Source organism: Aphanomyces astaci, assembly GCF_000520075.1.
Source record: "Aphanomyces astaci strain APO3 unplaced genomic scaffold supercont1.2, whole genome shotgun sequence".
In the NCBI taxonomy this organism is placed as follows: domain Eukaryota; phylum Oomycota; class Saprolegniomycetes; order Saprolegniales; family Verrucalvaceae; genus Aphanomyces; species Aphanomyces astaci.
In genome coordinates this window covers 1767896-1782772 of record NW_009798265.1, presented here as the reverse complement: position 1 = coordinate 1782772, position 14877 = coordinate 1767896, and the positions used below count along the sequence as shown (strand labels likewise).

General features: G+C 51.0%; 10 protein-coding genes across 10 annotated transcripts; 7 read left to right on the top strand and 3 right to left on the bottom strand.

Annotated features, from left to right (window-relative positions):
* Positions 1-89: 89 nt before the first annotated feature.
* On the bottom strand, positions 90-1647 carry H257_01526 (hypothetical protein). Its single transcript, XM_009824781.1, has 4 exons — positions 1403-1647; positions 856-1348; positions 469-783; positions 90-282 (listed from the first exon to the last, which is right to left on the bottom strand). Exons 1-4 carry the CDS (start codon positions 1576-1578, stop codon positions 139-141), a joined length of 1128 nt encoding a protein of 375 aa, XP_009823083.1. The 5' UTR covers positions 1579-1647; the 3' UTR covers positions 90-138.
* Positions 1648-4071: 2424 nt separating this feature from the next.
* Positions 4072-5993, top strand: H257_01525 (hypothetical protein). The gene has a single exon (XM_009824780.1). It carries the CDS (start codon positions 4128-4130, stop codon positions 5874-5876), a length of 1749 nt encoding a protein of 582 aa, XP_009823082.1. The 5' UTR covers positions 4072-4127; the 3' UTR covers positions 5877-5993.
* A 65-nt stretch (positions 5994-6058) lies between these two features.
* Positions 6059-7578, top strand: H257_01524 (hypothetical protein). The gene is made up of 6 exons (XM_009824779.1): positions 6059-6534; positions 6608-6719; positions 6768-6875; positions 6933-7024; positions 7069-7336; positions 7397-7578. The coding sequence occupies exons 1-6, from the start codon at positions 6089-6091 to the stop codon at positions 7547-7549; spliced, it is 1179 nt and encodes a 392-aa protein (XP_009823081.1). The 5' UTR covers positions 6059-6088; the 3' UTR covers positions 7550-7578.
* H257_01523 (hypothetical protein) lies at positions 7571-8538 on the bottom strand. The gene is made up of 4 exons (XM_009824778.1): positions 8406-8538; positions 8241-8359; positions 8115-8193; positions 7571-8060 (listed from the first exon to the last, which is right to left on the bottom strand). The coding sequence occupies exons 1-4, from the start codon at positions 8511-8513 to the stop codon at positions 7707-7709; spliced, it is 660 nt and encodes a 219-aa protein (XP_009823080.1). The 5' UTR covers positions 8514-8538; the 3' UTR covers positions 7571-7706.
* A 144-nt stretch (positions 8539-8682) lies between these two features.
* H257_01522 (hypothetical protein) lies at positions 8683-9037 on the top strand (the record flags this gene model as incomplete). Its single annotated transcript, XM_009824777.1, has 2 exons — positions 8683-8703; positions 8789-9037. 2 exons carry the CDS (start codon positions 8683-8685, stop codon positions 9035-9037), a joined length of 270 nt encoding a protein of 89 aa, XP_009823079.1.
* A 751-nt stretch (positions 9038-9788) lies between these two features.
* Positions 9789-10301, top strand: H257_01521 (hypothetical protein). Its single transcript, XM_009824776.1, has one exon. The coding sequence runs from the start codon at positions 9858-9860 to the stop codon at positions 10098-10100; it is 243 nt and encodes an 80-aa protein (XP_009823078.1). The 5' UTR covers positions 9789-9857; the 3' UTR covers positions 10101-10301.
* A 376-nt stretch (positions 10302-10677) lies between these two features.
* On the top strand, positions 10678-11367 carry H257_01520 (hypothetical protein; the record flags this gene model as incomplete). The annotated part of the gene is made up of 2 exons (XM_009824775.1): positions 10678-10797; positions 10876-11367. The coding sequence occupies 2 exons, from the start codon at positions 10678-10680 to the stop codon at positions 11365-11367; spliced, it is 612 nt and encodes a 203-aa protein (XP_009823077.1).
* Positions 11368-11739: 372 nt separating this feature from the next.
* Positions 11740-12576, bottom strand: H257_01519 (hypothetical protein; the record flags this gene model as incomplete). Its single annotated transcript, XM_009824774.1, has 1 exon — positions 11740-12576. One exon carries the CDS (start codon positions 12574-12576, stop codon positions 11740-11742), a length of 837 nt encoding a protein of 278 aa, XP_009823076.1.
* A 154-nt stretch (positions 12577-12730) lies between these two features.
* On the top strand, positions 12731-13238 carry H257_01518 (hypothetical protein; the record flags this gene model as incomplete). The annotated part of the gene is made up of 2 exons (XM_009824773.1): positions 12731-12740; positions 13024-13238. 2 exons carry the CDS (start codon positions 12731-12733, stop codon positions 13236-13238), a joined length of 225 nt encoding a protein of 74 aa, XP_009823075.1.
* A 4-nt stretch (positions 13239-13242) lies between these two features.
* H257_01517 (hypothetical protein) lies at positions 13243-13698 on the top strand (the record flags this gene model as incomplete). The annotated part of the gene is made up of 2 exons (XM_009824772.1): positions 13243-13427; positions 13512-13698. 2 exons carry the CDS (start codon positions 13243-13245, stop codon positions 13696-13698), a joined length of 372 nt encoding a protein of 123 aa, XP_009823074.1.
* Positions 13699-14877: the final 1179 nt, after the last annotated feature.

The window sequence follows — 14877 nt, the reverse complement described above, 5'->3', positions numbered from 1 at the left end:
AGAGCCACGGCCGTCGCAGCGACACGGTTAGAGCGGACTCGGCAGTTAGATGCTTCGAAAGGGTGAAGGCAGTTGGTACAGACTGCGAGTGTAGTTAAAATACTGAATTGACATGTGGTATACTCTCTATCATCAAGACTACTTCTTGGTGGCCGACCCTTTCTTGGCCGGGCTCTTCTTTGCTGGGGGTGTGACGGTCTTCTTTGCCTCTGCCTTCACGGGGGTTTCCTTCTTGGTGGGAGTTGCCGCCTTCTTAGCCGGGCTAGCCTTGACAGGGGTCGCCTTCTTCGCAGCGGGACTCGCTTTGGCTGGTGCTGCGGCGTCCTTCACTGGAGTCGCTTCTTTCTTAGCCGGGCTGGCCTTGACAGGGGTCGCCTTCTTCGCAGAGGGACTCGCTTTGGCTTGTGCTGCGGCGTCCTTCACTGGAGTCGCTTCTTTCTTGGCGGGGCTGGCCTTGACAGGGGTCGCCTTCTTCGCAGCGGGACTCGCCTTGGTCACTTCAGCTTTGTTTTCTGGTTTCGTCGACTGCTTGGCCACTTCCTTCTTGGCTTCTGTGGCCTTCTTGACGGCAGCAGGGGTGGCTTTGGCTACTTCTTTTTTGGTAACCGACGGTACGGTGTTGTCAACAGACGTGACAGCAGCCGTGATCTCGACCGTCTTGGCCTTCTTGGCCGGTAAAGGGGTATGGGTTGAGTCTTCCGCCTTTCGCTTCTTGTCTTCCACGGGCAGTTTGGACGAGTTGGGCAGGGCGTTATAGATGGGCAATGCGACGGAATCGGACGTCTACCCAGCAACAACATGTTGACATCGTACTCCTTCACAAATGCCAGAACACGATCAGGTATATGTATGTACCTTGATGTTGATGGACTTGGTGTTCTTCCAGCCCTTGGGCACATGAGCCAAGATGTTCTTTGTGCCTTGGATGATGTTGTCGACAATGTCGGCGGTGTCCATGCCGTCGTGCGCGATCTTGACGTTGAAGCACGGTCCAGGAGACAAGAACATCTCGGTGCCGCCCAGCACGCGGCGGATGTGCGTGCTGATGTTCTTCTTGCCCGTGACGTTGACGGTCGTGGGCTGCTTCTTGGCGTCGAAAAATGTCTTGCCTACCAGCGATTTGACGTACGGCAGCACGCGATCGTCCACGAGGAACACGCCGTACGCAGCCTTTAACTCGCGCTTGTCTTTGAATTGGGAGTAGTTCTTCTTGAGCTTTTTAATTGTCATGACTTTGGTGAGGCCGGCGACGGGGTCGTCTTTCAAATGGGCCTTGATGCGGTCCTTGTCGGAATCCTTCACGAACAAACAAGCCTCGCCATCGCCACGGATGTTGTGTGGCAGTTTGCTAAGAACGTCGTCACATATTGTGGGAGGTTATATACATGTGAGTACGTCGTACATGGGGATCGCCTTGAGGGACTCATTTCGGGGCACGGTGATGCGGGTGAAAATGATCTGGATGGTCTTGTTCTCGTCGACCAGCGCCTGCTTAGACTTTTGCGCCTGCTTCTTCTTGAGGAATTGCTTTAACGCAACGACTGCCTTGGTCACTTGTTCCGTATCGAGTTGCTCCATCTTGGCTTGGGCTGGTGGTTGAAGCTGAAAATGGGCCTTTTTGTGATGGCCCCAGGGATTGAGTGGTTGGTTGGCGCAATGGAGAAATCAGCCAATCAAACAAAATCCTTTTGGGCTTTGGACGAATCACAGATGAGATGACCAATGGCTGTAACTGGAGGTATCCGGATAACAGAGATTTCTAACATGAAACGGCACCATGACGTTTACAATTTCACAAATGGAGGTGTCCAACTACAGACAAAACCGGCATTATATTGTGTTTACCACAGTCGTTGCGATGGATTTGGGCGTTATATGTGCGAATATAGTTGCAGTGCTGTTTGCATGCGGTACAAAATAGGATTTGGAGAATTGGTCGTCATTTTGTCGTGCCTTTGAGCACACAGCAAAAAGGCGATCGTTAGAAGGTCACTTTACATACTAAGGGATATATATGTTCATGCAAGAATCGCAACTGTTGCAGGGATCCAATTGTGCAATGCAATTTAAAGTAGCGGTAAAATATACTGATACATTTTCTCGTACTTCGAAGTACAGTACATACATATATATGTATAGTACATGAACATATACGTATAGTACATGCATAGCACCCCGAAGCGTTGCCAAACAACATCTATTCACGTAAATGTTCACCGGTGAGATATTGTGGCACAAATGTCGGCAGGACGGACATTCATCGATGTGTTCTACTGTACGGATGCATGTAAATCGACATAAAAACGTCACGGTCGCAATACAGTACTACATTCGTGTTCACCAGCACCCATTCAAACAACTCGGGATCACTTGCAAAGCCTTTCAAGTATACTTGGTAGTTCTAGTACTCCGGAGTACTACGTAACGTTCGTAAGTCACAGTCGGAGTGTGTGAATCCTCAGAGATTTTGCCTCGATTACGAAGTCCGTGGCAACCTTCAAAGTCTGCTGACCAGAAGGGTGCTACTGTACGTGCAGGAAATTCAGCCAATAGAAGCTCCTGCCTTTGGATAAAGAAAGGACATCAAATAACCGTTTTTCATTTATGTAACTCGAAGTATAAAACATACTAACTTACTAGAAGAGTATTCAATTATTCTGGGTGGCCCCGAAGGTGGAAGAGTAAAATGTACGACATTGCCTTATATATACTTCGAGGTACTCATTTAACAGTAAACTGCAAATTGACTTCCAGGACTTCAACTTACTGGTAACTCCATATGTGTTTACCGACCGGCCTTCTCTTCGACGTCGATCTTGATGTCATATCGTGAAGTTGAATTTATGTACAATTCCCTCATTAACACAGTTCCACTGTTGTTTTCTCAGAAAACTCTACATCTGGAGGGTTTAGTGGAAATTTGTATACTCGGGACCACCTCACCTTTTACTGGGGTAAAGTGCATCTCAGTGGTTAGCTATCGCCAACCACTGAGATGCGATGCAGTTCACCCTGGGGATGTAGATTTCGTATGTACTCATGGGGGGTGGGTGGGTGGGACGGACGGAGTCCCAGGTTTCAGGGCTACGGCGAAAAAGTATATCCGGATGTGATGATTAACATTATGGGTTAGCCAGGTGAGGGAATTATTCTGTAGTTTTCAGTCAAACAGCAAAACGTACTGTAGTAAGAGGCGGCGTCGGTGGTGACTCGAGCACAAAACGCCCATCCATGCCAAGTCTACACCATGTCTGAGCCGCTGGCTAAGCAGTGTATGATTGTTTGGAAACGAAACGACGCGAGACCACTTGTGTCATTGATAGCGGTCGAGAAAGTACATACCTCGCGGGAAGCGTGGGATGAGCACTTGGTTCGTTATCCCGTTCAATTACTCACCTCGTACGCGTCACTCACCGGGCCTCCACCCATACTTGCTGTTGTCGTACACGCATAAATAGATCAAGGTGAATCCGGCATTTGATAATATTCCCCGTTGATCTGTCAATGGAGCATATTTGAACCCAGCTCAGCACTGACTGCCATCTGGTCCCTTCTGCAACTGTATAGAAACTTCGAATTCCCTACGATCGCATGTGTCTTGATTCCGAGTCTTTGATTAGTCCAAACGAGCGTTCCTACCTACGCTTCTAGTCATCCACAACTCGAACCTTCTTGGGCGATTTGTACAACCATTTGCGGGCCTTTAGTGGTGTTTGGGGGCCCCGTTTGTCGTTGTCTTGAACAATGTATGGTGGAAGATGGCGACTGCAACGGGAGAGGAAAAATCTGATCCAACTGTGCGAAATGGCGTTTCTAAAACAATACCCGCCCGTTTGCAATGAATTGGATTCGAAATACAACGCGGCGTTTACAATCGTCTTGGGTTTTGTATGGAGCGACCAGAATTTACACCAAGTCGGAATATTAATACTCGGCCCTCGAGGTATATTAATATTCGAGTGTTTCTCCCACTGTGATCGAAGAAACATCTTGGGGTTTGTATACAGCTGACTCACCGTTGGATTCGCTGGAGTGGCATGGTTGCTGAGAATCCTCATTTTTTGTTTTGGACGCCGAGGAGTTGGACGAGGTCCCACGTCCCCGTTTGAACGAGTCCATCTCTCGCAATGACCACAGGATTGACCCTTCAGCACCTCTACACCCAGCAGTACGCGCAGCAGCAACCTCCTCCTACGTCTGCCACCCCTTTGACTTCCATGTCGTCATCGCACAATCCGGCGGGCGGAAGCAACCTGTCCATTCATCACTCAGCGGGTCAAGTGCACCAACGACAAACGTCGCCCCACAACAACAACGCCGCCATGCACAAACCATTGCAAGGACAACACATCCCCTCGCACCATAATAGCCACCACCACCACATGCCCACTAACCAGGCCTCCCAACATCACGGTGGCCACAACAGCGGTGACGACTTTGCCGCCGACCCGCTGCCGTTCAACTACGACGTCATGGAAGCGACGTTTGACGACCGTTATGGTGGGCGAAACAACAACGGAGGCAACGTTCGCACGCACGCCCCGCCGTCGTCCAACGACAAGCCGCACCACCTCCCTTCGCAACATCCGCAGCAACAGCAGCATCCCAGTCGATACGGCAGTCTCGGTATGCAGCACCAGCAACCCCAACAACAACAACAACCGTACCATGACTCGTACAACGAATCTGCCCCAACCAGTCATCATCAGTACGACGTCCGCCGGTCCGAACCTCACAACGTACCCATGAACGATCGGCCGTCGAACAAAACGGACTCTTATCATTTCATGTCCCAACATGCTTCGCACCCCAACGACCACGACGCCTCCGCCCGCCCTCCGTCGTCGCTGCATTACTCGATCCCAGACTTGCACTCCAACATGAGCAGCGGCCACAACGGCAACAACAACCTGCAGGCGCTGTACCACCAGTCGACCCCTGGGTACTCGACCAACGCTTCGCTTCCACCGTCGTCGGCGCAGCATTCGCCGTACTCGACCCTCATGGAGTCGCATCAATCGAGCATCAACAACAGCAAGAAGGAGATGCCGCCCACGTACCACGGCGACTACTTGGACGCTCGCCCGAGCCATGCGCCATCATCCAGTCACATGTCGACGTCGTTGGCGTCGGCGCAGTCACCGCAGGAAGCCGTGATCAAGGTGAAGACGTCGCTCAAGAACAAGTACTGGCGCAACGGCCGTCGCAACCTGCAGTGTTTTCCATCTTGCAAAGTGTTTGGCGATTACTCCCAGATCAAGATTGAAGACCTCAAGCAACACGACTTTATGTGGGGCAAGTGCCGCGGCAGTTTGATTGCAGAAGTCACGCTCAACTCGAACGCGACCTTTGACGACATCCTGCTCCTCGGGCGTGTCCACTCGCTAGAGAACATTCCCGTGCCGTTTGACGAAGCCGTGATCCGCGAGTGCATGATCGGCCGCGTGGTCGAGCCGGACGTGATGGACGAGATGAAGGAGCAGTGGATCCAGGGCGAGCGGCTTCCCGACTTTATCAATCCCAGCCAGAGCGTCACGTGCTACGAATTCAAGCCCAAGGTGTGGAAGTACACGGACGACATGGTCCACGGCAAGTGCAAGCGCCGCAACGTGCGCTACTACGTGCAGTTTGAAGCGTTTGTGCCCGTGCTGTCGGGGGACCGCCGGTGCTTTGTGTGCATTGGGTCGGGCATGTCGTCGTCGTTCGAAGTCGGGTCGTCCCGCGTCCTCGCGCGCCAAAAGCGCAAGTCGAAAACTGGCGGCGACGAGGACGAGGACGAGAAGGACTCGAACGAAGAATATGACCAGAACGATGCGGGCAACAGCCGTCGACCTGCAAAGCGAGCCACCAACCCCGCCAATGGGTACCCCATCTAGGGAGTGAACTGGACAAGCACGTAGCTAGCTAGGATTGCGGAGGCTGTCAGTATGTCGTAATAGTGTGTCTGTTGTGATAATGTGGGTTGCTGTTTGAAATTCTTGCCTGTGATTGGTTCTTTCTAATGGAGGTTGTTCATTGGCTCGGAACCAACCAATCACATTGCGGAGATGGCGTATCCATTCCGAAGCGGCACATTGCCGTCGGCAAAATGCAATCCCGAACCTCTAGCAAGCCAGAAACGAATGACCGTCGGTATATGATGACACTACAAGCTGTTTCTGCACACAATGGAGCTTATAGGAGGACCATATCACTGGAAGCCGCGCTAGACACGTCGGAGCGATTGATGCAATGGGGACATCGAGCACGCCTCAAGCAGCAGCAAGTTGCCAACGAGCAAGACGACAACACGCTCGTACATCCGCGACTTGCCCAGCGTCTGTCGAAATGCCAGATTGCCGCCGCCGCGGAGCGTCTCTCGTTTCAGTGGCGCGATGCGTCAGCCTCTCGATCGGGGCCAGACGTCGCGGAACCCAAGGATGACGACATGCGGGAGTGCACGTTTCGTCCCCAACTCGTTGCCAAAATGGAGTCGTGGGTCACGTGTAGATACCAGTACCCTCCGACTATACCCCGACCTCGAGTTATCCCAAGGTAGAGTCTACATTCACACACACACGCACCAAACGCACTGACGGATGCGATACATGCTACTACGACACTGTAGCGTCCATCGCCCCTTTGTCCCTCGAATCAAGCCCTTTCCCATTCAAAACGAAGAAAAAGATGTTCACGTGCGGCTGTATCAAGATCATATTCGCCAACAAGACAAACGCTCGGTGACTTCACAATTGCATGACCACGAGATAACATATTGAATATCGTAGACATTCGAGATGGAGCGCCATCGAAAGCCTCGACCGACCAAAGTCGTCGACGCCGAAGGCATTCAAGTGTTCTTGGCTCGACAAGCAACCTACGAAGCCACTCGGCAGGTAGTCATCTATCGGTTGACCCTTGTCTTCCTCATACAAATGCCCGTCGTTTGATAGCGCCACATTGAGCAGCGCAGCGGTGACGACCCCGAATGCAAGTTTACCCCACAGTTGGATGAGCACTCGAGACACCTGTGCGCCTCTGGACGGTACCCATACATTATCAAACCTTGATTCAAGTGTGGTTCGTTAGAGCGTTGGACGCAAGGATGCGCAAAGCTCACGAGCGCCGTCATTCGAAGCTGCAGCATGTGCTTGCATGCATGCCCTCAAAGCCTAGGCCGAAACCACGCAAGACGATCGACGACCTTGGGCCTCGGCTAGTGGAACTGAGTCGGCCCAAATCAGTTGCCGCCGCCGTACCAGACGACTTTCAGCCGCACGTCGAGGCCAAACGAGCTCCAACGATCGATCTCTACGACGCCCAAGTGTTTTACGCTAAACAACAAACCAGTCTCCAGGTAGTACCCCCCCACCCGCCCCTTTGCACGTATACTAGATGGTCCTATAACTGTTTGTAGCTGAAAAAAGAACGCCTGCTGCGCCACACATTTGAATCTCTCTTGGACGATTATAGGTCCATGGATCCTCCTCGTCATGCCACTGACAAGTCGTCGCGTCGGCTGCCTTCGTTGTCTACTCGAGGGGGGAGCAAGGCAGCGCCCCCTGCATAACGCGAACCAATGAGTTGCCTGATCCGGCCAATCGTTGCGATATCCGACTCGGCATCATGCAGTTGGCGCCCTTGCATGACGACCTCAAGCGAGAGTTTCACCAGCTCAAAACTACAATGTTGATGGGAAGTGTGCGGATAGAGGTTGGTAGTAGTAATTAATACACGTAACCCGACCTGTGGTTCAACAACACGTTGGCTTTTGGATGTCGCAGTATAAGCTCGAGTAAACGCAATTCCGCAGCGATGTTCGCAGATGTGTTGTTGGGTTGAAGCACTTGGAGCAGAGATCGCAGGTGCCGAGGACGGAGGAGTCGAGCGACTGCCGAAGGCGTTTGGCCCGCCAAGCGATTCAAAAGCTTGAGTGCGCAGTGCTTCACACAAGGGGAAACCATTGGCAGCATGGACATGAGGGTCTCCACGACGCCAATTGCTACCATCGTTTTACATCCGTCGGGGCCATAACTCCAATGAAACATGGTCTGCACAGCGACAAGCGACAGCAAGTCACCCTAGTCATGTCCTTTTAGTAGACTTCATCATACACCACGGAACGACTTGCGTACCTCGACCACAACACGAAGCATAACATCCAATGCCGTAGGGTGATCGGCGTGCAACCGGCGGGCCAGAGCTCGCGAATCTCTAACAGTTGACGCCACATGATTGCAGATTATTTACGACCAACCTACTCGATGCATGGACAACTTAAGAAACGTCGGTTGATGCGCTGGAGATGGACCAATACGAGTGGCGAGGGACAGGAAGCCTCGACCACCTTGGCGACAAGGCTAGATGTCGCTTGTACCACCTGGGCAATTGTAAATGAACTCTTGTGTCTTATAGAGCGATGATACCTGATTGAGCTGTACAGTCGACCAGCATGCTTTGCGGGCGGCCCATTCGTCCCGCGAGAAATCAAATTTCAACGCTGGAAGGTGGGGGTCGAAGAAACCCAAGCCCATGGTAATGTCACCTACTTGTATTCGCTTCATCCAGAAAAGTATGTAACCGCCACGGCCAGTTACATCGGTTTCAACTTATTCGTCTCAAGCTCCTCATGGCACCTTGACTAACATCACTTACTGTTAGTTGCGTTCATTGATATATGTCCATGTTGAAAACATTGCTGGCATGTTGCCTTGGTTCGTTTCTGTACGTGCGCTACTGTTAGAAATCCGGATAACTGTGATACAGCGAGTACATTACTACTGTACCGGTACCAGTCCTACTAAACTAGGCCCACACCGATCGCATCGCCATCCTTCAAGTCAACCTCTCCCGTCACCAACGCCTCAACGTCATCACGGCCAACGCCCCTCACATGGGCGCCCACCATCCGAAGCACACGACTTCTACGACTCACTCCGCGCCGCTACCCGCCTCGTCCTCGAACACAACCCACAGCTGGCGCGATCCTGAACGGACACCGAACTTGATCCACGGACGCGAACTCGTCAAAGGCAAATATAGCCAGTCTCTAGACTAACTAGTTAGTTAGCCTGATTGAGCTACGCGGAACCGTAAATTCCTTCCTTCCTACTGTACCGGTAACGCTAGTATGTATTTACAGTCATATTCCGTTTGAACTATTAATAGCCCACGGCATCCTTAAGCCATGTTTATTTGCAACATTTTATAGTCGATACCACAACGAAAATGATTGCATCCGCCCGTCCATCGAGTGCATAATTAGCCCGCGCCAGTCGTCCCCTGCCAACAACCCTCGGGCATTTTCAGTCGATCCAAATCGATCTCCCCTCACACAACACTCGTCCACAGTAAAGAGCCCGGAGTTTTGGCAGCTCCACGGCCGAACCTTACCTCTCTCTCCGACCCATTTCCTCCACTCCAGCGTCTCCCAAGACTCGAGGGACCAAAAAACCACGACAGTGACAGTAACAGAAATCCAACCTTATCTCTCCACCTCCGATGATTGTTTCAGTTCCGCCATTCCACAGAGTAACAGGTTTCTTGATACCCCATTGCTGTTGTCAGGGGGTATTTGTGTCCGCATAGGAAGTCCGAAATCCTCCACGATGTCATCGAGGGCGTCCGGCTGTGCATCGCCCCCAGTTTGCCCCGCCGTGGCAACGTCGCGGTAAATGGTCGGTGGATGTCAATGTGGCCGCCAAGACGCGAGCGGTGGTGAAGTGTATTGATGATGGCACGGAAGAGATGGCCAACACGGCAGACCTCGTCGGCCGTTCGTTCCTGTAAAACGCAAGTCCAAACATGAACACGTCATCCATTCGTTCCTGTAGATATATGTTTGAGATGCAGCACGACATCGCAAACTATAGCTTCATATGTATACGGGTAAGCGCCGCTGGAGCAACAGCAACAACTGTACTATGCAAGCATTTGTGGCCGTGGCGCAGGACGATTCCACGCCCCAGCTACGCAAGGGCAAGATCCATCAACGTCAAGAAAAGCTCAGCAGCAACAAAGCCGAAGTGCCTGGAAATGGAGGTTCCCTTCGCAAGGGGTGTTCCACCTTGAACCCGGCCCACCGACCGTTTATAACTCGTGTTGGCGACAATGTGCATTAGGATGACGTTGCCAATGCGTGGCAAACTGGGGACGACGCACAGCCGGACGCCCTCGATGTCGTCGTGGAGGATTCCTGACTTCCCATGCATCGATTCCATGTCGAAGGAAACTCCCCCGTGTCCAACAGACGCCGCGCCACGAAAGGTTTGCACCAGGTCAGAGGACCCGTAGAGAGTTTCAAAGTCAGCACCTTCTGTCCGAAAATGTTTGCATGAATCAAAGATTTCGAACATGAAGTTGTTTGATCTAACTGTAAAGTATTCGCACCAAACGTCCAACCAATGAAAAAGCTGTGACGAAAACCAACTCGAATACTTTATTTCATACAACATGGACATTTCAGTGTATCCGGACACCCGGATACGGATAAATCCGTACTATCCGTATGTTTTGACACGAATATTTGGGAATTTGAATTTCCGACTTGCTAAGAGCATCCATCTCCAACGGTGGTTTTTATTGCTAAAAATATAAATATGTACCCCCAATGGATGTTTCTATTTCTATATAATAGCCGGGAGTTTCTATTTGGGCTGAAAATAGAAACCCCCACCAGTCATTTCTATTTCACTTGCCATGGGCAAAGGCATCAAATGGACAACGAATGAAGACAACCAGCTCGCCCGTTCGTGGGTGTGCACGTCGGAGGACCCCATCAAAGGCGCCGACCAGACGACGGACTCCTTTTGGGCCAACGTGCATGGGCACTGGTCATCCGCTGCAGGAGGAGAAGCACGATCGACACAAGCAATGAAGAACCGGTGGTCGATTTAGAACCGGTCGACGCAGAAGTTCTCTGGCTACTATGCCCAAGTCAAAGGACGTAAGGAGAGCGGAAAGACCGACGAAGATGCGATGCAGGACGCTCATTCTCTACATCTCTCGTTAGAGCACGAGGTTTTTCAGCATGAGGGTGTGTGGCGTACGTTGAGCTCGAGTCCAAAGTGGCGCGTGTTGCCACCGAGCAAGAAATTGGCGCAGCTTGCTGAATCGTTTGATGCGAGCGATGAAGTTGGCGACGGTGGCCCTACTCGCCCAGTTGGTTGCAAAATGGCGAAGCGCAAGGCGTTGGAGGAGACATCGGTGGACCTAAAGCTGCAAGATCTCGTGCGCGTGCAGGAGGACAAGAATCGACTCTTCGCAGACTATATGTTGCTCCAAATGTTGTTGAACTCAACCTCTCCTCAAGATGTCGCCACCTTGTCTCAACTAAAAGCTGATTATGTCTCAAACCGCAGTCGCACAGATCAACCAAGTACTGAGTAACTATAATACTATACTAGTTATATTAGTAGTTAACTATCGTGATGATTTATCAAACACACATATTGCAAGGACTGTGTATATTCAAGTGTTTACTTGTACAAGTAGTAACCTCAACAACTAGTTAGTCGGACCTAGACCTTTTTCCTGCCACAGGTGCTCAATTATATCGTTTCGCAATTCATTATGCCCGAATGCATCTCGAACTCGCGCCATATTCGTGGCCAAGGAGGATACTTCGCATGGCACGAACGGCACTGTTCCTTCGGGACGTTGCGGAATTTCCTCACTGTCGTCATTCGCCCTGTCATGCTCAATGACCATGTTGTGCATGATAATGCACGCTTTCATGATGGTGCCCATGTCTCGTTGAAACTAAAGCTTGCACGGCTTGGCCAGAATGTGCCACCGACCTTGCAAGACGCCAAATGCTCTTTCGACGTCTTTACGACAGGCTTCTTGGACACGCGTAAAGTACTGCTTCTTCGCTGTGTCGGGGGACGAGAGCGTCTTGACAAACACAGTCCAGTCAGGGTAAATCCCATCCACCAAGTAGTACGGGGTCGTCCGGCTAGTCCCGTTGATTTCGTAAGCAGAGCACATTGCCTTACCGTTGTACAGATCTTGGAAGATAGGAGACCGAGCAAGGATGTTAATGTCGTTGCAGCTTCCAACACAACCGAAGAAGCAATGCCAAATCCAAAGGTCCTGAGTGGCAACCGCCTCCAACACAAGTGATGGCTTGCCATCCTTTCCAGTAATTTGACCCGCCCATGCGCGGGGGCACTTCTCCCAGAACCAATGCATGCAATCCAGTGAGCACAGCATGCCTGGCAATCCGCGTGCGGCATTCGTGGCCAAAATACTTGACATATCATCGTCATTTGGCGTGCGAAGGTACTCGGACTCGTACGTTGTCACAATCGCCATAGCAAAGCGTTTCATGCAGGCCATGGCTGTTGATTCCGCTAACCGGCAGTATTCGTTGGTTGCGTCTGCGGCGATGCCATACGCGAGCATTCGTAGCGCAGCTGTAGTTTTCTGCTCCTTGGTAGCGCCACGTTTGCCCGCAGCATCTCGTTGCTGGAGGAACCAAGGGTCGGTCGTCGCTACTTCGCAACAGATGCGATTGAACAGCGTCTTTGGTACTCGAAAACGGCGACGGAAGAGCTCGTCGTTGTACATTGGGTTTGGGCCAAGGTAGTCTCGCATAAGATTTTTGTGTCCAAGTGTCGGTTGGCGTTTAATGTTAGCGGCGCGGCCGGGTTGTGAGCTTCGGAGGGTCAGTTTACGTAGCTCAGCTAGTATCAACGGGAGCGCGTCAGAGGATGCGTCATCGAGAAACCACTCGAGAATCGTTGGCTCCATGGGGACAAGTTGTCGACTGAAAACTGGAAATAAACGACGGAATAGAAACTGATTGGTGGGGTGGATAATTTTTAAGCCATTTGCTATTTTTATTTCGTGCTCTAATAAAAATACGTTAGCAATCACCGTTGGAGATGCTCTAAATCGCTCTATTAATTCGACCGCAATGCCATCCTCCAGCAGCTCTTGATCCGAATGGTCGACCACAACACTCTTGCGCACGGGTCGTGCGCCATGGTCGACTTCACCAATACCACTCGCCCTTGCTCGAATTTGCATCACGAATCAAAGGCCACAGCGGCAGAAACCTCAAGCACGAGTCTGTTACCGAGCGCCTCAAGAAGATTCCGAAGACCCAGCGTACAACATTCCGCTCGATCGCAGCCGCCATGAACATGTCGCGATCCACCCTTCACGACTACTACAAGTGCGACATCTTTGAAAAGAACACGAGCACAGTGTGCCCACTACTCACCGATGCGATCAAGGCAGTGCGCGTCCAGTAGGGCCATGAAGCATCTCCATGCGTTGTCGGCTGACCATTACGCCTTTGATGACACGATGAACTCCGTGCACGTCGACAAGAAGTGGTTCTTTGCGATCAAGATCAGCAGCAAGATGTACCTTGCTCCTGGTGATGAGCCCCCGCACCGCACATGCAAGTCCAAACGGATCCTCACCAAGGTGCTGTTTCTGTCCGCTGTGGCCCGACCTCGTTGGGTCGACGGCAAAATTGGCATATGACATTTTACGGAGTGAGTGCCTTTGGAACGATTCAGTCGGAACTGTGCCGCCGGGACCCTTGTGACCAAGCCCGTCTCTGTCACCCGCAAGATGCTGATCGACAACGTCATCCCTGCCATCAAGGCCAAGTGGCCAAAAATTCGTCAAGGTGCATCACAATCCAGCAAGACAATGCACGCCCACACGTCCCCCCACTGGACGCTCGTATCGTCGATCGGATGAGTGCGAGTTGAGCGTCGTGTACCAGCCACCGAATTCACCCGACATGAACGTGCTCGACTTGGGAATTTTTCGTGCCATCCAATCCCTCTAAGAGAAGAACAACTCAAGGCTCGTTGACGACATTATTCCTGCGACAGAGCGCATGTGGTAGGACGTCGAAATGCGGACTCTGGATTCGAACTTTGTGACTTTGCAGGCGTGTATGCAAGAGGTCATCAAGTGGCGGGTGACAACTGCTACAAACTCCCTCACATGCACAAGACCAAGCTCGCTGCGTTTGGAAGGTTGCCCGACGTAGTGCTGCCTGACCGCGAAGTTGTCGATGCTGGTATTTTGCTTGTGCAAAGTACCGACATGGAAGTGAAAGTGGAGGAATTAGCTGCAGAAAAATCTGCGGCACTGGACTCTCAAATTGAGCGACTGATGAGGTGGAAGAGGACTTGTTGGAAATCACATTTAATAAATAATAAGATATATTTTTATATTGACCTGAGGGACTTTTATATCTTATTTATTCCCCATAATACGGTTTTTACACGACCGGCATCCGGTTATAAGGTTTCGTGCACGACGAGCAAATTCCGTTTCCATCGAGAAACTATGAACCACTAAATACAAATATCAAGATATTTGAATTTGACGTGATATAAATCGAATTTGCACGACGCCCGTCAGGCTGTAAGCTAAGCATTTCTATTGGCTATAATGTGCAAAACCACAAAGGTGGTCAAACTCCATCCAGCCACGACGATTTGGAGATAGAAATGCCATGTGACTGATGGAACTTGTTTCAGTAACGTGATGTGGTGAAGTACAGTATATATACCGGTATGTATGTCGTTGAAATGACAGGTCGGTATGAATTTAGTAGTGTGCTCTGTAAATACTCTGGGTTTACAGTACTGATAATTTGGCAGAGAGTACATACTAACTAAACATCCACAGCACAGTTTTACGTTATTAATCTGCCCAGCTTGCAATTGACATTGTGAAACCAAACTATAGAAACCATGTCATGGACGGCTTGACTCCGAATTGAGATTTATATAGACGCACTGCCCAGACCCTAATCATGGCGAAATCGCAAGCTTTTTGGCGTGTTCGTGGTCGCAACGGTAGTACATCGAGCTCGATGTGTTGTGATAAGTTAACTTCATTTTCAACAATACTGCAACCATA